Source organism: Rhineura floridana, chromosome 2 (genome assembly GCF_030035675.1).
Source record: "Rhineura floridana isolate rRhiFlo1 chromosome 2, rRhiFlo1.hap2, whole genome shotgun sequence".
Lineage (NCBI taxonomy): Eukaryota > Metazoa > Chordata > Lepidosauria > Squamata > Rhineuridae > Rhineura > Rhineura floridana.
Genome location: NC_084481.1, coordinates 183,179,590 through 183,200,110, shown reverse-complemented (window position 1 = coordinate 183,200,110; position 20,521 = coordinate 183,179,590). Strand labels below are relative to the sequence as shown.

General features: G+C 41.9%; 1 protein-coding gene across 5 annotated transcripts in view; it reads left to right on the top strand.

Annotated features, from left to right (window-relative positions):
- Positions 1 to 20,521, top strand: part of HEATR5A (HEAT repeat containing 5A) — a 144,875-nt gene that overhangs the window by 116,189 nt on the left and 8,165 nt on the right. For all 5 annotated transcript variants that reach the window (XM_061611594.1, XM_061611591.1, XM_061611593.1 and 2 more), the window contains 6 exons: positions 1,788 to 1,935; positions 4,832 to 5,104; positions 13,115 to 13,339; positions 15,041 to 15,192; positions 16,150 to 16,363; positions 18,349 to 18,649. In XM_061611594.1, coding sequence (XP_061467578.1) covers positions 1,788 to 1,935; positions 4,832 to 5,104; positions 13,115 to 13,339; positions 15,041 to 15,192; positions 16,150 to 16,363; positions 18,349 to 18,649 — 1,313 coding nt within the window. The remainder of the gene's footprint in view (positions 1 to 1,787; positions 1,936 to 4,831; positions 5,105 to 13,114; positions 13,340 to 15,040; positions 15,193 to 16,149; positions 16,364 to 18,348; positions 18,650 to 20,521) is intronic.

The following is a 20,521-nucleotide window of genomic DNA, read 5'->3' as shown; positions in this document are numbered from 1 at the left end:
CCTCTATGACACAGCTCACCATGTGAGTCACTACACTGTGTGTTCCATCTTACAAATTGTCCTTTGCTGCACAGTTTGTAAGTATGTTGGGGAGTATAATGAGCAGGACACAGCTAACACATCCACATGGAACAGGTGGCGCACAGAGGCATTTCTAAGCAGCTTCCATATGGAAGCATCCTGGTTGGTTGGTTATTTACACAGTACTATTAATGTTTGTGACACTTTACAGAGTAAGAGGAGTAAGAGGAGTACAATCTAAATTCAACACAAGGAGAGACAACAGAGGGAAGTGAAGATAACAGGAAGCTTATGCGTTCAGTTATATATACTTCACTTTTTAGCTTCACTTGTTTCCAATCATGCACAACGCTATTTTGCCAGAGCTTGTTTTTGATAGACTTTAATGGGGCAGGAAAACTTTAATAACTTAATATGTTTTGATCAGAACTTCACGAAATCAGCAAACCTGAATAAAGTATATCAGTAGCTTTCAACAAAATTGGAAAGATATAAAAGTCTTTCTTAATGACTAGAAAATAGGGTCAAAGCGTCAATTTACAACTCTTTTACATTTGTTGTATCTGTGGGAATTTTATTGGATATGTTTGAAATTTGGCACTTTGATAGGCCTCACCAGATAGACTGTGTATGCCAAATTATTAGCCCAACAGATGCCATTTTGTAAGCTATAGAATTTTGAGGCTTATAATGATGGAAGGAACCTTGTTTTTGCCACTTGCCTTAACTGTAGGAGCACTCCTGTGCTGTTAAAATACGTCCTTGCTTATTTTTGTATTTTATGGTTTTATGATGGCTTATACACTGATTTTAGGTGCCTCTTGATAGCAGACAATGTAATGTATAAATTTTAAAATAAAGAATAATAGATGTTTGACAATTCCCGGTTAAAGAATTCAGATGGTGGAGTATTACTTCAGAATATGACGGACTTAACACACTTCTCTCTGTGTGTGTGTGTGTGTGTGTATGTGTGTGTGAGAGAGAGGTTTAAAGTCATTCATATGGAGAGTTAGACCCATTGACATCAATGGGTTTATGTTACTTATGCCTATTGATTTCAGTGGGCGTACTCAGAGTATAAGTTTGTCAGCTATTATCCATATATTCAACCTATTTTCAGCACAATGATATATGTCAGATATATATTTGGTTGTACTGTTCAGTATTGTATTTTTTCTATTATATTGAGTGGTCAAATCTGTTCTTACGACTCCTCTTCCTTGATTGCTTGTTGCCTGAGTGGGGTTGGGAAACCTTCTTTCCATTTTTGAGGTTGCCAGGCCTCTTTAGTAGAACTCACATGTTCTACCTTCAGACCATCCTCTAGTACTTAGTGAGAGCACTGCAGTGTATTTTTGTTTGGTGGTAGGAAGCCATCTACTGGGGTTTCAAAACATTGTAAAACAGACAAAAGTAGATAACTGAAGTTGGTGCAAAACCTTCCAGCCAGGAATGGAGCAGCACCAGTGAAAGATGCGCAACCTTGTTTGCCACGCAGTATCTGGTTCCCAAGGGAAATCTGCATCAGAGCAATGAGGCACTTTTGTGGATAGCGGAACATTTTTTCTAACACATGTGACGGTGTAGTGGATAGAGCCTTGGACTATGGAGCCCTGGACTCAAGTCACCAGCCATGAAGCAAAATGGGAAAAGTTGAGCAAATTTCACACACTCATCTTAACCTACCTTAAGGATTATTGTAAGGATGAAATGTGATGTGGTAAAAGTTAATTAAAAAGCTTTGCCTTTTTCTCTTTATATAGGAACTGAGTGTTGAGCTGCTGAATGTTCTGCATCGGCTTATACTGACAAGAGAGTCCCCTGATATTCAACTTGCTGCTGTAGAGGTTGTTCAACAGATTATTTTTGCAGCTCAGGAACATGTCAAAGAAAAAAGGAGAAGTGCAGAAGGTATTTTTCTTGTTATTATTATTATTATTTATTTATTTATTATTTTATTACATTTTTAGACCGCCCTATAGCAATAAGCTCCCAGGGCGGTGTACAGCATAATAAAACAGGTTAAAATACAAAAACACAATAAAACATAATTAAAAATTTTCAATTTTAAATTCAAATTTTAAAATTTTTAAAATGCCTGGGCGAAGAGGTAGGTCTTTACCTGGCGCCGAAAAGATAGCAAAGAAGGCGCCAGGCGTATCTCATCAGGGAGGGCGTTCCATAGTTCGGGGGCCACCACTGAGAAGGCCCTAGCTCTAGTTATCGTTCTCCGTGCCTCCCTATGCGTTGGGACACGGAGAAGGGCCTTCGACGTCGAGCGCAGCGACCGGGTAGGTACATAGCGGGAGAGGCGTTCCGCCAGGTATTGCGGTCCGATGCCGTTAAGGGCTTTATAGGTAAGAACCAACACTTTGAATCTGGCCCGGAAACATATTGGTAGCCAGTGCAGCTGGGCCAGGACAGGTGTTATATGATCAAATTTTTTTGTCCCAGTAAGAACTCTGGCCGCAGCATTCTGCACCAGCTGAAGTTTCCGAACCGTCTTCAGAGGTAACCCTATGTAGAGTGCATTACAGTAGTCCAATCTAGAGGTTATTAATGCCAATAGTATACTTTGAACCTATATTCCTAATTTATTTCCATATTTGTCCTACACTAAAGTCTTTCTGAGGATCGAGGTTGGTGGTTGGGGTCAGTATAGGATTTATTTTAGTTAGAGGTGGTAATTTAAGCCATCCCTCATTTTCCTTTTGACAATGAGCATAGCTGTTAATTATGGTATGTGTTAAAATTAATATAGCTTGTTTTAACAGAAGGCATTTTTACTCTACAACCGAAACAGTTTAACTGTTTCTTTCTCCCCAAACAACCTAACAAAACTGTAGTTCTGAGAAGGAGTTACACCTGTCTAATATTCTCAATATTCGCACAAGATTACGATTTCTAGCACCGGGGACAAAGAAAGCAAAGTACTTCTTCATGCAGTGCAGTTAAATAATGGAATTCATTACCACAAGATATGATGATGGCCACCAACTTAGATGGCTTTAAAAGGGAATTAGTCAAATCATGTTGATTAAAATTGCCAATGGCATCTAGTCAAGAGGGCTGTGTACTGCCTCCGGGTTCAGAGGCATCATGAACCTCTAGATGCCAGCTGCTGGGGAGATAGCTATTGCCCTCGTGTCCTGCTTCTGGGATTCCCTGCAGGCATCTATATGGTTGGCCACTGTGGGGAAAGAGGGTGCCGGACAAGATGGACCTTTGGTGTGACCAAGGAGTAATCATATGTTCTTAATCCTCATGCAATAGCACAGCAGTAAAACTGGGTCTAAACTAGTCTGAATTTGTAGGATAGCCATAGCAGGAGTGAAGCTAAATTGGAGGTTATGATGCATATTAAGTATCATGGAGTTCTGTTTTTAAAATGTGTATTAACATGGCAGGAGAAATGTAGGTACATACAACTGAAATAATTGTGTATTCTTTCCACATTGACTTTATTTTGCCTCTGTTGTTTCCTTTGTGTCTGTTTTTAGATTTTAAGTGCCTTGAGGAAGAGACCTATCAAACCTGTTCTTTGTAAAGCACCATCTACATAGATGGCATTATATTAATAAATAATGCATGTTGCATTGCCTTGTAAATGATTTAGAAAACACCTTCACGGCATGTATGACAGGCTTTCTGCTGGGAAAATCTTCCTTTTAAAAAGCACAGCAGGTTTCTATCCCCTCATGGATGCAAATGAGCATCTTGTTTTATTTAGTTAGTTACATTTTAAAATTTATATCCTGCCTACTTTCTGAAGAACTCAAGGCATCTAAGAATTTACCGTATCAAAAAATGTATTTTTTGGATAGCAGCAATCCCCAAGTTAAATGCAGTTTTAAAAAACCCACAAAAACATTTACATATATTTTGTGAATGCACATAGGACCAGTTTCCTCTGAATTTGCATGCAAGGATTTCACCTCTGAATACATTGGATTGTATTCAACTAAGTCCTATGCAGAGTAGATCCACTGAAATTAATGACCCTAAGTTAGTCATGTCTATTAATTTAAATGAGTTTACGCTGCATAGGACTAGCATTGAGTACTACCCATTATCACTGCTGTTAGCTCTGACAGGACTCGTTACTTCTCTAGTAGTGCACATGTGGTACAGGAGCATAGTGTGTGCTTGTTGTTTATTATTGATATTTTAATTGCATCACTATGATGATTTTTGACATTGTCTTGTTGTATGAAATTACTTGGGGGTCACTCATGATGGAAAGAAGTATACAGAAAGTTCTTTGTATACCTATTAGGGGCTCCACCCCTGTGCACCTTGTGCAGCAACCCCCCCTTCCCCCAGGTTGCCAAGGGCCCTCCCCATTCCCCAGGTCACCAAGCCTCCTCCCCCCCCAGATCACCAAGCCTTCACACTGCTGTTCACTTATTTAGCCACCTGCCTCACTTGCCCACTCCGCTTGCTGTGAATGCTTCAAACACTGCTGCTGTGCACCTGCACTGAAGTGTTCATGGTGAGTGTAACACTTAGAAAAATATTACATAATTAGAAATAAACCCCAGGTGCTACAGGCTAGACTATTTTATTTTTTTATCTCCCAGATAGCACTCTTGTACACTTCATGGAAAAAGGGCATCTGCACACCTAAGCCTGTTTCTATGAATGAGTTGTCCTTGCTGTATCAGTGGCTAATAGTTTGTGTCATTTTGTTCATGTATACATTGGAACTAGAACAATGCAGCCAGATGCTGTTTATAACGCTTCAAGGAGTAAATGTTTATCAACAAAAGGGCACTTGCTGCTATATATCTTCCTCTTTTCATTTTAGTTGATGATGGAGCTGAAGAGAAAGAAACACTGCCAGAGTTTGGAGAAGGCAAAGACACAGGAGGACTGATACCTGGGAAGTCCTTAGTCTTTGCAACCCTGGAGATGTGTGTGTGCATTCTTGTAAGACAGTTGCCTCAGCTTAACCCGAAGATAACAGGTAGTCCCGGAATTACAACTGGAAAACCTCAGTTGTTATCAGAGAATGGAAGCAGACTGGTATCAGCAGCATTGGGAATCCTCTCTGACGTTCCTGCAGTCTGTTCACCAGAAGGTAGGATAATAATAATAATAATAATAAATTTAATTTTTGTGTCGCCTATCTGGCCGAAGCCACTCTAGGCGACGTACACGTTAAAATACAATAAAATACAATATAAATACAGTATAAAATACAATGCCCCAAGATGTGCAAGAAAGAAACAAATAAAGAGGCAAAGTAGGAAGAGAACTGACTTTTGCCATTACATTTTCAGGCCATATGCTAAGTGAAGATTTTCACCATTTTTCTTTTGTCATTTTAGTTGTACTTAGTGGATTAGAAATAATTACTGAAACAACTGAGAGAAAATCAGTTCAGGCAACATACAAGCACCAGACTTGTGCTTAGAAAGATTCCCTCAAGTGGTCTCCTTCCATAAGCAGTGCAACATCTGAGCTGTGAACTCATACAAGATTGCAGCTCTGAAGTTACACTGTCGAAATTCCTATGACCAGGGTTTTTTCAGTGCACATCAAGAACTAGCATATTGTCAGAAATGGTTATTAATAAATTGAGCATTTACATTTGCTTCCCTTTCTTTTCTCTCCCTTCATGTGTACTTATTAGATTGTAAACCTTTGCAAGCCACTAAATCAAATCAGCCTTCCTCTCAACTTTTCCTTAGGTAGTCTGACATCACGTGGGATATAGCGCCATCTAGCGTCCGAAGGCAAGAATTGATTGAAGTCAAGACCTGGGGCATCGAGCCCCTCCCACTCCAGTTCATTCTTGCCTTCCTTCGTTCGAGGCTTTTGGATCTGCTAGCTAGCTAAGTTGGAGTGTGTGGGATTGTAATTTTCTTCTTGTTTCCTCTCTCCCTCACCCTCTCTTTATATATCTGGGACGTTATGTCCCTTTGTTGGGGAATCCGGCGGCTGCCATTTTCCCTTTTGGCTCTCGTCTATCTGAGATGAGCCTTCCCTGAGAGCCGCAGCTGCGGCTCTCTCTCTTCAGCCCGTTTTTTCCCTGTTTTTTTCTCCATCGGTCTCCCTTCCACAGGCGACGACTGATTTTGTTGGGCTCACCTCTCCCTTTGGACGAGCCTTTCTGAGAGCTGTGGCTGCGGCTCTCTCTTCAGCCCTTGCTTTGCCTGGCCGCCGCCTTCATGCGGCGGCTGTCTTTTTAATTGTTTTTTGCCTCGCAGGGAGCCGCAGCTGCGGCTCCTCTAACAACTGCTTTCGGCGGCTGCTGCCTTTTTAATTGTTTTTTGCCTTGCAGGGAGCCGCGGCTGCGGCTCCTTTAACAACCGTTTTTTCGGCAGGGACTGCTATTGGGCTGCGGCGAAAGGCAGCTGCTTCCCTTAGCAAGTAGCGGTTGGAGCTCGCTTTCGCGGCTCCTCTGCTGGCATTTCTCTGCCTTGAGGCTCTTCAGGTGGCCGTGGGAGGACCCCCCCGGCTCTTTTTTACCAGTTCGCAGCCTTTATTATAAAGCACGTCACTTGCTGCGCTTGGAGCTCACTCTTGCTCCTCCTCCCCTATCTGTCTGCCTGACTCCTACCGCGGCCATTATAGGCCTTCTGGAGCACTAGAACCCGCCCTTTTTCGCAGGCGCCATTTTGATCTGTCCATTTTTCCCGCCCTTTCTGTTCTCCTTCACTTGTTTGTACAGTTATTTAGTCAGGCTATCCAAGTGCCTGTAGGACTTATTTTTACAACAAGTGCCTCTGCACAGCAACTGCATATTTGGACTGCACCTTGAAATTATCTGCGCTGCAGCTGCATATTGGAACTGTACGCCACACTGCACCCCCCACCTCTGTGCGTGTGTTGGTATTTACATATATATATATATATATATATATATATATCTATATCTATATATCTATCTAGCATTGCTGGGCGCTCAGAATGGCGGATCAACACTCAGATACACATTCAGCAGCGGCTAAGAGACCCTGCAAGTCCTCGCATCATAAGTCTGCAAATCAAAAACTGCCCAGGCTGCACTCCAAGGCCGTGGCTGAAACTAAACACCTGTCTCGCCTCAGTGCCACCAAAAACACACGTTACATTTCAGTGCCACATTCTCAAGCTGCTAACCAAGAGCACTTGACAGCACTCTTTCACTCTCCAGCTGGGTCATCTGAGGATGACTTCGAGGGTTTTCCTGACCAGCCTGGGGTCTGCCACTCACAATCCAGCCTGCCGCTCCAGACCAGTGAGCCCACTGTTGCTGTTCCTCCACAAACACAACCGCCTGCTGGTCCGCTATCAGGGCAACTACCTGCCTCTGTACCAGGACTGCAGGTGTCTCCTGAATTCCTGATGCAGTTGAAAGATATCCTAAGCCTCTTCTCAGATCAGTCGAGAGTCCAGACAGCCCCATTGACTCAGCACAGTGAACAGCACCCTTCCTGTGCCCCAGCCCCATGTGGCTGTTCTGATGTGGTACCGCTCCCCTCGCCCAACCCATTTGACGTTGCTAGAGATTGAAGATGACATCCCTGGGTTGGAGGACCCAGATTATTCTCTTCAAGCTGAAGGGGATGAGTGGAGTGACGAGGCAGACTTCGAGGAGGACACCTCATATCGCCTATTTGATGCGGCCGACTTTCTTCCGCTATCTTGCAGAGCTTTGGGCACATTGGGCCTTCAAACTACACAGCCCGAATCTACCACTCCCCCCATGAAAGGGGCTAAAGTCCTTAAGTCTCCAAAATCATTGGATCATTACCTTCCTGTGCCGGACCCCATTGGCAAACTGGCCAAGGAAGAGCTGCATCATCCTCTGTAGGCACGCCGCTTTTCCATTATGGCCAAAAGGCTCTATGCACTGGACCCGGACTTTATGAATCGCTTGTTTGTTCCAGACATCGACGAGCCAGTCTCCAGTTTGGTTTCGCGCTCGCTCCTTCCAAAGCAAGGGGAATCACAACTAAAGGACCCCTTTGAACGCCGCATGGACTACTGCCTTTACTATTCAGGCGTCTGCTTCAGCTTCCATATTTTCAAGAGCGGCTATGATGTGGCTAGACGAACTCTTGGATGATCCTGAACCAGACCCTGTCAAGCTCCGCAAGTGCCTGGTAAAATTACACAAGACAGCGGCCTTCGTAGCCGACGCCACACTGGATGCCACCCAGCTGGGAGCGCGAGCTCTAGCCTCACAGGTGGTAGCTCGGCATACCCTTTGGCTCAGGCACTGGGACGCTGATTCTACGGCCAAGGGCAACTTGTCTAGAGCACCCTTTTCTGGGTCTTTACTCTTCGGAGACGAAGCCCTCAAGGCGGTCTTGGTAGACCCTAAAGACAGCCGAAGACCAATATTGGCCACTTCTAAGAGAGAGGATCGTAGGGCTTTCAGACTTTTCACCCCATATCGCTCCTTTCAGCCCTTTCGAGGAGCGCGGCCTGCAGGGCGAGGCCGCAACTTTTGATCTTCTGGTTTCCGCTCCTCCAGGGGATCCTGGAACAGGCAACGTTTCCAAGCCAGAGCACAGAACAGGGGAAGTCAAGGGGCCTCAACTTCAACTTATGGCAGGAGAGCTCGTCAGCGAAGACAATACTGACGCTTTCCCTGTGGGGTGCAGATTGCTAATGTTTGCAAGTCACTGGTTATGTCTGACACGGGTCGCTTGGGTCAGAGATCTTTTCCTCCATGGTTACGAACTGGAATTTTGGTTGACCCCTCCAGACAGGTTCATTCCATCCACTCTACCCAGAGTTTGAGTCAGGTGCCGGATCATGCGGGAAGCCATAACCCATCTTCTCGACATAGCTGCAATAGAACCTGTACCACCGGAGGAGAGAGCACAAGGGGTTTACTCCCTCCTATTTGCAGTTCCCAAGCGAGATCAGTCATGGAGGGCTGTTCTAGATCTCAAATTTGTCAACCGTTTTGTGAAATACCAACGGTTCAAGATGGAGTCCCTGGCGTCAATTGTAGAGGCGCTACACGAAGGGGATTTTCTGGCTTCCATAGATCTCAAAGAAGCTTACCTTCATGTGCCCATCTGTCCAACCCACAGACATTTCCTGTGATTTGCCTTCGGCCCCCATCACTTCCAATATCGAGCAATGCCTTTTGGTCTCTCGTCGGCCCCGCGAGTATTCACCAAAGTGCTGCTAACCCTGGTGGCTTATCTCCGCCTCCAGGGAGTCCACATTTATCCTTACTTGGACGATCTGTTGATTCGAGCGAGTTCCAGAGATTTGGCCCTCTTTCATGTTCACTCTGCTCTTATGGCTCTACGCACCCATGGTTGGCTGGTCAACTACGACAAAAGTCAACTACTACCAACTCAGAGATTACAACATTTGGGTGCAATTCTAGACACCACGCAGACCATGGTCTTTTTGTCACCAGATCGTATTATGGCCATCACAGAGATGGCTCTACACCTCGCATGTCGTTCGAGGGTGGACTTAATGCTTATGGCAAGGGCTCTGGGAATGTTTGTGTCAACCATTCACATCATGCCATGGGCTCGGCACCACACTCGACCCTTACAGTGGGCCTTACTCCCTTTCCAACAGGACATTGCCACATCCAACCACCGTACGGTCCACCTACACCCATCTCTGCGGACCTCTTTCCATTGGTGGGCTATGGCCAAAAATCTCAGACTGGGAACCCCATTCCGAGAACCAGACAGGACCATACTCACCACAGATGCCAGTCTGTCCGGATGGGGGGCCCATTGCAATTCCCAGTATGTTCAGGGAGTGTGGTCCAACACGGAAGCAAGTCACAATATCAACTGGCTGGAACTAAGAGCGGTCCATCTGGCTCTTCAGCGTTTTCAACCCTTGTTCCTTCTGGACCACGTATTGATTTGCACGGATAATACTTGTGTGAAATCACATCTGAACAGACAAGGGGGCACCAGGTCACGGTGCCTCCAGGCGGAAGCGTCTCAACTCTTCCAATGGGCTGAAATACATCTACTTTCACTGAGAGCAGAACATCTCCAAGGTGTTTTAAACGTTGCAGCCGACTGGCTCAGCAGACAACAGGTGATCCTGGGAGAATGGAAGCTACACCCCATGGTGTTCAGCCTTCTCCAACGACGGTTTGGCATCCTCTCGGTGGATCTGTTTGCATCCAGTCACAATTACCAGCTACCTCGCTACTTCTCCAGGTATCTGGACAACGACACAGAATCGACGGATGCAGTGTTGACTCAGTGGCCAGCAGGCCTCCTATATGCTTTCCCCCCGATAGCGCTATTGGGCAGGACCATCAGGAAGCTGCGACGCAAAAGGGCCCATCTGATCCTGATAGCACCGTACTGGCCTCGTCGGCCGTGGTTCTCCGACCTGCTCTCCCTTTCAGTGACGGAGTCTTGGAGGTTGCCACTCAGACCAGATCTTCTATCTCAGGGCCCGATTTGGCATCCGGATCCCGAATGGCTCAATCTGACAGCGTGGCATTTGAACGCGGACATTTGATTCATTGGGAACTGTCTAAGGAAGTTGTGGACACAATTCTCGCGTCTCGAAAGCAGTCGACCTCTCGGGTCTACCAGAGCACCTGGTCTACCTTCGCTAGTTGGTGTGACTCTCAAAACGTTCTACCATCTCAGGCCAAGGTTCAACATCTACTGCAATTTTTACATAGAGGCCTGAAGATGGGACTGAAACCTTACGCCGCCACCATTTCATCTATTCTCTCCGTCGCGTCTCCTACTATTCCTATGGGTTCACACCCACTGGTCAAACATTTTTTGAAGGGGGCCGTCCTACTGTCGCCAGCAGTTTGTCATCACTTTCCTTCGTGGAGTTTATCGAAGGTCCTGCAAGCCCTGCAGCGCCCTCCTTTTGAGCCCCTTCGATCTGTGCCTTTACGTCTTTTGGCCTTCAAAGTCCTGTTCCTCGTGGCGATCACCTCGGCGAGAAGAATCTCAGAGTTGGGGGCGCTGTCCTCGGCCCGCCATCTCTGTATTTTCCATAAGGACTCAGTGGTACTGCGTCTAGATCCTTTCTTCCGTCCCAAGGTCATTTTGGCGTTCCACTGTAACCAAGACATTGTTTTGCCTTCGTTCTGTCCGGATCCTGTTCATCCGCTCGAGAAGGCCTGGCACTCGCTAGATGTCCGGAGGGCCCTCAAGACCTACCTGTCTCGCACCCAGGACATACGGTCGACGGATTCCTTATTTGTATCCTTTCACCCGCATACTCTGGGGCAAAAGGTGTCTAGCTCTACGTTATCTTGTTGGTTGCATGCCTGTATTGCATTGGCCTATGAGTCCCTTCAGCTGCCAGTGCCTCGTAACATAACGGCACATTCCACTAGGTCAGCTGCCACTACGGCTGCCTTCACAACCAATGCTTCTCTAGCAGAGATTTGCAGAGCGGCTGTATGGTCTACCCCAAATTCTTTCATAAGACATTATAAGATAGACCGTTACGCTTCTGCTGATGCCTCATTCGGGAGGCGTGTTTTACAACAGGTTATCTCTGCTAAGTAGCCAAGAGGCGGTCCCTACCTATTAGGGGCTGCTTTGGTACATCCCACGTGATGTCGGACTACCTAAGGAAAATGTACCATTGGTATCACCTGAAGGGTGATTTTCTTAGGTAGTCCGACATCACGGCCCTCCCTTTTTGGAGGATTTGGGGTTTTTTGCTACCTTACCACTTATTATTCTTCAGTGTTATAATATTTAAACTTTTTTACCAAGTCAAGACCAATTTGGACCTGTTTAATATGCTTGCAATCTTTGGGTCATGTTTTGGGACACTGTTTCCTTGCTGTTAGGCCCGTTGGCCTTTTCTGTCTTTTCAGATATGTCTCTCACTTCGGTCTCGTCACGAATGAACTAGAGTGGGAGGGGCTTGATGCCCCAGGTCTTGACTTCAATCCATTCTTGCCTTCGGATGCTAGATGGCGCTATATCCCACGTGATGTCGGACTACCTAAGAAAATCACCCTTCAGGTGATACCAATGGTACATTCTAAGTAATAAAGTGGTTAAGCAGTATTGTAGGAATGTGATGCTCCTACATGTCCTCTACAACAAATTTTATAATGGCACTAAAAATATTAACACATTGACCAAAAATTACAATTCAAGCTATGGTTTACCTTTTTTCTTTGAAACCCTCTTGGACAGGGGCAACGAACCCAGAGTCTATGTCAAGCCCACCAAGTGGTTTGAAGTGGACTGCCAGCCCCCATCTTCCTCCTCAGCATTGGGGTGGGGGCGAGATTCCTCTCCTCCCAGTGCAGGACTGCAATGGGGAGGAAATTTCAGATATCAGTCTTTGAAGAGCAGAGACAGTGATAACCCTCCTCATTGCAGCAGTGCGCTAGGAAGAGTTGTTATTTTAAGTATCTTCTTGTAAGTGTTTTGAAAATGCCTTTGTATGCATGTTTGGGACCATTCTGCATACCAACTCACTTAAGCTTTTGATAGGATGAGTACATGTATGAAGCAACACTTGACCAATGATAGAAGGGTAGAATGCTTTCCACTGCTGCTCCTTTGCCACCAGTAGGAGACTGAGACAGCTTCTCTGGCATGGACTAGCTTAGCTGCAAATAGTCCTCACTGATCAGTGGCTGAATAAACATTAGATTAAGGGATATGGGTTGGCCATCTTGCCAGTGTAATGGTTGCTCTTTGTATGTATGTATGTGTTTGTTTATTGTATAAGATTTCTTGCCCACCCTTTACTGTAAATTTCCAAGGCTGTTTGAAACAATATGATCATGCAGTTATAAAGACAAGTAAAACAATGTATACAATTATAAAAACAAGTAAAGCCATTCCAAACAAAAGCAGCACAGTATAGGTTAAACAAAATAAAAGAAGTGGGTCCCACAAAAATACCATAACTGTCAAAGGCCAGGGTAAATTGTATTCCCTAAATTAATCTCTTTCCAAATAATGGTTAGCTGATGTTAAATGGACATAAAATATATGCTTCTATTGCATACATGAAAAGTGAACAACATTAAGTGGAATGTTGAAGAGTGTAGTTCCTATGAATGCAACGAAGTCTTTCTATTATTTAATAAGCTCCAGAAGGTATTTCTTCTTAACAATGATAGTTGTATCACCCCTCTGTTGTCCTACAGGAAGCATTGCTGTTCTTCCTACTATCTTGTATCTGATTATTGGAGTCCTCAGAGGAACTGCTGTGAAATTACCCTCCGGCCAGTTACCTTTGACTGTTGCTGCATCATTACAAGCTCTTAAAGGAGTGCTGTCTTCTCCCATGGCTCGGGCAGAGAAGAGCCGGATGGCTTGGAATGAATTGCTCCGTAGTGCTTTGGTCACTATTCTTAATTTTTGGGAACAAGGTACTAAAAGCTGAGGAAGGTGTTTGATATATATATCAAGACAGTATAAGAGCTGGGAGGGAAAGGTTCACTAACAATTAGATGGCATATACACCATACCAAATAAGTGATGCCTAGTAAGTGATATGTAACATTCAGTCCAGTAATCATACTATCTGGGTACAAAAACAAAGTTCCAATACTTCCAATTAACAAAGTTAATACTGGCACCTAAACATGTTTCTGGTAACTGGATTGTTGAAAAGAGGGTAGGGAGCTAATTTCTTCTCCCCTGATGTGTTCTGGCTGCTGCTCCAAACAAAGTTAAGGTACAGACATATGATTATAAAATGATATCAAAAATTTAATATGTATATGAACAGTCAATATAAAATCCCTATAAATATTTTCATATAATAATAAAAAAGGCCAGCAAAATAATAGAAAAATCAGTGCCCATATACAATAAAATACAAAATATATGATATAGTCAAGATAATAAAGAAGACTAATTGTCGAAATGCATTTGGCTATGTTATACATTTTGCAATTTATTACATATGGGCATTGACTTATGCGTATTGGCCACTGTTCACAAGTTGCCCTTTATCTCTACATTGATATTATCTTGACTGTATAATATATTTTGTATTTTATTGTATATGGGCACTGATTTTTCTATTATTTTGCTGGCCTTTTTATTATTATATGAAAATATTTATAGGGATTTTATATTGACTGTTCATATACATATTACATTTTTTATATCATTTTATAATCGTATGTCTGTACCTTAACTTTGTTTGGAGCACTGTGTTTGCGTTAAGGTAGATTTTAACTTCACAGTTTTTGGTATTCTGGCTGCTGCCTCCTCCCATAGTAAATACTTTGCTCCTTTCCTAGCTCCATTTGCTCTCTCCATCCCACTGAACTTTCAGCAGAATTTGTTTTCTATACAGTCCTTCCCCTTCTCAACGCCTTCTTCTGTACTTCACCATTCTTTGCTTTCTCTACAATCTTTTTAGAACCAAGCACCTTTTCTTGAATTTGTTCCTATCTTGTACACACACTTCCTCCCCCATTTCTTTCCCCTCTCCTTTTTTAAAAACCTTTTTATTCACACCTCTCTTTCATTTTCTCCCAATAAGACTTCCCTAGAAGAATGACTTAATCCGAGTTGGGGCTTCCCAGAGCATGCCTGAGCAAGGCTTGACTCTGGAAGATATGAAGTAGTAGTCATAGTAGTAATAGTGGCAGTAACTCATGTGAATGTATATGAAACTGTCATGCTAAGATAAGACAGTTGGTCTATCTAGCCCAGTACTGTATTTGGATTGGCAACAGTTTATCAAGATCTTAGGCAGTCATCTTCTCCATGGCATCCTTTTAACTTGAGATTATATAGATCAAACCTTTGAACTGCTTGGGTGAGGGTGGGAGTTAACAACCCCTGCACTATATTTACAGCTTTAACCAAAGGAAATGTATACAAGTCAATAAAAAAATCTGACAGGAGTCATCAACAGAAGGCGTCAAATACACTTCATGTTGAGTGAAAGTTCATAAGAGAGTCTCAAATCTACATGCCTAATATATGTTAATCAAAAATTGTGTTGATTTGTGGTAGAAATTGGTCTTAACATCTTGATACTGTATATGTTTTTTGATTATTGAAGTGCTCCTGTTTCAGAATGTAAATTTACGGTTGTTTATCATTGGTAGATGGTGCTCAGCAAGAATTGGATGAGGGTAGCCTGCTGACTGCAATCACAGTATTCATTTTGTCTACAAGTACAGAAGTTACTGCTATGGAGTGCCTTCAGATGTGTTGTATTGAAAAATTTCAATCAGCAATGGAATCTAAAGATCCTATTGTAAGTACTGTGTAGTTCTTAAATTGTTTAGAAACCTCCTACTGTTGCTAAATATTTATGTTCAGTCCTGACATTTATTTAGAATACATCCCACTATATAGCCCAGAGGCTCTTAAAGCAGCTTACAAAAGATACTCATAATAAAAACTTGCATTCAGGAATCAGGATTTCGGGAACAGAAATAATATGGTGACCCTATGGTCCCAGGATTATTCAGATGCCGTATCCTGCCCTCATCCTTGGTCTTCCCTGATAGCAACCTTTGACCTCTGCCTACTAGGCAGCAGACACCACTGATTACAACTGAGGCAAGTGTGAAGCTGACCAGCTTGAATGCTCTCAGACCATGATGGAGGCAAGTCTTTGTCTTCCACTGAATACCACCATCTCTAATAAGGTTAATGGCTGCAGGGAAAAGGGTATTTTCAGCTAAAATGCCTCTCTTGAGGGAGATGCATCTGCTGCTTATGCTGTTGTTATTTAGGCACCATGCAAATTTTTTTGTCTTCCCACATTTTTAATCTCTGATACATATTTTTCCCTACTGTGATTGTGTTTTTACTGTACATCTTGTGGAGAAATTAGAAAGTATATTTCCTTCCACTTGATGCTGAGAGGGGTTTTTTGTACAATTTCCATTTGACTTGGACAATATGGCATCCCTAAGTTCACAGTAACTGTTCATTGTGCAGCTTACAGCTAACAGAAAGGGGGAAATATTACAAGGTACGCAAATATATTGGTGCCTGGCAGCACACCCGTATTAATAGCTCTCATCACTCTTTCTGTTCTTTTCTGTTCTTTCATGTAAGAACAGGTCTTGCGACTGACATTGATGCAATCTTTTTCTTCTGATAAGTGTACTTGTACACAGGACATCTCCATAAACACAGTTCAGCACTGCTGTCTAATATTAACTTTTTGTGTTTTAATTTGGCATTTCCTAATTCTTTTTAGGTACAACTTAAATGCTACCAGCTTCTCCTTACCATTTTTCAGTATCCAAACCGAGCAATCTCGTATGCTTACATTCATTCATTAGCATCATCAGTTGTCGGCAAACTGCAGGAAACAGAGAAAGCTAAACCTGAGAATTCTGCTGAACTTCAGGTTGTTCAGGAAGGAATAAAAGTGGTGGCTGCTGTTATAGCCCTTGCCGAGGAGGAACATCGTAAGTGTTCTTTGTATGACAAAATAGATCTAACTTGTCTTGAATTAACTGCAGATTAAAATATGTGTGTAATGCAGTTTCAGTTGTGAAATTATGTTCAGGACTCATTACATTGTAAAACCATTAACATTTCTTAGCTTGGACAACACTTCTAAAATTATTTTTGATTGCTTAATCTAGCAAATGCAGAGTGTTGGAAATCTTTTGCACACAATAACCATTCCATAATGTGCTGTATAGAAAGACAGCAAGCACATTTAACATCTATGGAAGTCCTGTAGTACACTCATTGCCCAGTTCCACCCTGTCCCCATTTGGATAATCAGAAACATTTTCATCCTCATTCTCAATTCCATTCCAAACTGGATGCTCCCCAGCTGTCTACTTTCCCCCATCGGTCAGTTTAAAAGCTGCTGTGTCACATTTTTGATGTTAAAGCATGAGCAGCAGCCTGGTTCCATTTATGTTCAGGTGAAAGCCCATGTCTTGTATACAGCCCCAACTTGTCCTCAAAACATTACCCAGTACCTAATAAATCCAAACCCTTCTTCACACCACCTTCTCATCCACATCCACCTGTCTTATTGGCCCTGTGCATGGAACAGGTAGCATTTTGGGGGAAAATACATTGAACATCGTAGATTTCAGCGTCATATCTAGCAACCTGAATTTTGCATCCAGGACTGCACAACTACTGTCAGTAAGCTCCAGGACTGCTGACCTCTTCCTGGATCTGTCTAGATGATGATGATGATGTTTAGTCCAGGGAAATGCCCCCATGCATCAATCCTAATTGAAAGTATTATTCTAAATCGTTGTTAATATGTCTGTCTGTCTGTCTGTTTGTTAGTTGCATTTGTATACTGCCCCATAGCCAAAGCTCTCTGGGCAGTTTACAACAATTAAAAACATTAAAAACAAATATACAAATTTAAAAACACATTTTTAAAAAGCAATTTAAAAACACATGCTAAAATGCCTGGGAGAAGAGGTCTTCCCTTTTGCAGACTAAAATAATTATGAATAGATGGGATTACCTTAGAATTATAGTTTTGGTCATGTGCAATTTTAACCAGCTCAGTTCTATTAAAGTCATTGACACAGTTTTTATTTATATTTTATTTATTATTTGTAGTAGTGGGTGGGTTGCAAAAATATCACAGTTTAACAAGTAGAATTAAGTATTAGCAGATGATAAAGTGATCAAAAAGAACAATACAGAACAATGCAGGAGGAGGTAAGATACCCAATCAGCCAAATGTCAGTTTAAATCACATATACAAGGTTATCTAGTCAGTGGATTGCAGCCAAAGTCAAAGATGCATTTTATTGCACTTGTTTGGATTTTAAATTGCCATTAATAACTTTGCCTTTGCCTTTTCCAAAGTGAACAATCTCTTATTATATAAATACTCAGAGGAATTCTCTACTCGATTCCAGATTTTGGGGCTCAGTGTGCTATTAAGAAATGGTCGAACTATCAGGTGGCAGGCAATCAGAAGGATATCTGCTACAGGCAGGAAAAAGTAAAGGCTTGTCTGCCATAGTTAGGCCACTTGTTAGTTTCTTCAGAGGGCTTAGATGCAAGGCCCTCCCATGCTCCCACATCAAGATTGGCTCTAGGACAGCTTTTCCCAACCAGTGTGCCTCCAGATGTTGTTGGACCACAATTGCCATATTTCCTGACCATTGGCAATGCTGGCTGAGGCTGATGGGAGTTGTGGTCCAACAACATCTGGGGGCACACTGGTTGGGAAAGGTTGCTCTAGGAAGTCCCATCAGAGTAACAATGTCCTGAATAACTAGTTGCAACAATTATTTTAACAACACAGTACAATGCATGTTTACTCAGAAGTAAATCCCAATGGGTTCAATGGGATTTACTTCCTAGTAAGTATGTTCAGGGCTGCAGCCTAAGTGATTGGTATTTGTGAAGTTAATGGTATTAATCAATATTGAAAAACTCTATATTTCTTTTTTCATAGGAACTCAGCTAGTGGCTTGCTTTCTACCTATCCTCATTTCTTTTCTTTTGGATGAGAATGCTCTAGGATCAGCTACAAGTTCAGCAAGGAGTCTACATGAGTTTGCTTTACAGTATCTGATGCAGATTGGTCCACAGTACTCCTCAGTCTTTAAAAAGCTAATGGCTTCTTCTCCACCAATGAAAGCAAGGCTTGAATCAGCTGTGAAGGGCAATCAGGAAAGCATCAAGGACAAGACAACACCTAAGCATTCAAAGAATGCTGGGAAAAGCTCAACTATTCAACTAAAGACCAACTTTCTGTGAATAACACTTTAAATCATAAGCACTTTCATAACACAGCAAACTGTCCCTTTTCATTTCTACCTATTCTTATAATGAAGTAGGATTTTTATTGTCAAGTCATCCTACTAAGCTTTGTAAGTCATCACGTTATAGCCTCATTCCAGAGATGTGCATGCATGTACCTACCTATCTACTGAACATGGTTGGTATAGTCAGTAGCAGGAACTTTATGCACAGCTGGATGTGAAGATGGGAAACCTGTATGCTGTGCCTATTTGCATACAGAGTTTCCAATCCAGAAGAGAGTCCCTCTTGCTCAATCAGGGCATATACTTTATAACTTCTCTCTCTCTTTTTTTACAGTCTTACTATCTTCTTTAATTTCTTTCTAAACACACTGCAAAATTTTGAGAAAAAATATTGAAGATTTTATTAGCTATGTATGAATCTTGACATGGTTACATTAATTAAACTGCATATTTATTTCACACTTTGATATTAGCACAAATACATAGAAGGAAATAATGTCTGATTTGCAAATGCACATGTACCAGAACCACCCCATGCACCTATATTTCTTTTTATTATTATTACTTTGATGTAGCAGTTTCCAGTGTGGAACTGTCAGCACTTAAAAAGAAAAAACAGTCATTTGGAATTTTTAAAAGCACTTTGTAAATAAAGCATTGAGAACTGCTTCAGCAAAAATCCTAACGAATTACTAAGGATGCACTCCCTTTAGGTCCCATAGAGTGTGTAAATTTATGTCTTCAACCATAAACAGGAAAAAAAAATCTCTTGCACAAGGATTAATGGCACAATATATGTGGCTAGCTCAGTGCAATGACAAATGAGGTGGAGTGTTAATTCAGGGGACGGATATGTTGCCATTAGGGCTCCAGGTCTGGAACATCAAATGTGACTGTAGGCTCAGATACTATTCAGTCTTAAACACTAAGCTACAACAGTTGTTAAAAATACTAATACTGCTCTCACATTTTAATTGTAATTTAAATTCATAAATTCCTTGCAGTTCTGTTACATGTTCCAGCTGCTAATTTAGCAAACATCATTAAGTAAAATGTTTGGGTGTTCTTATAGTTCATAAAAGTGTGTAAAATTACTACAGAGTATTTAAAATTCACATTTGATATATTATTAATGTTTAAGTTCTCATAAATTCCAAAACTATTAACAGTTTTATGATGAAGCTACACTTATACAATTATCTGAACGGTATATATTTCCAAAGTTAAGCACACATGTTTATGATTGCAACAGTGAAGCTTTACGCTATCCACAAAGTCCCACCTATTTACTAAATATAATTTTAAATTTATCATGCTAAGCAGACTATTAAAGCTTACATATCTTATTCAGAATACAAGAACTGTTTTGATGCACAATATCGCTGCGTAAGATAATCTTACTATCTTTCACAATCATTGGATGGTTTGCACATGGGCAAATTTGATGCATACATTGTGCACTCAGATGCATAGTAATCAAGGGGAGATTTATTAAAGTGGGCTTGGTTTGAGTTCAGCTGCAAATGAGTCATTGGAAAAAAACAACAAAATGTTACATCTTTACAGTGGATTATATTTTAATATAGAAGTCTATACTAATAGCTACAGCTATTAATTATTTTAGAATTATATTGGCAACCATTGCCTTGTTTTTATGCCAGTATTACCTGAAGTAAATCAAATGCTAGGACAATTACAGTATTTCCATCTAGTAATTAGTTCAAAAATAAAAGAAATCCATAGAACTGAGACTCAGGAAAGCGTACTGTATTTTACTATATATTTTGTACATAAAATTGTAAAGTGTACAGAACTGACCATTTGAACAAAATTCTAACACTTCATTTTTTCTAATTTACA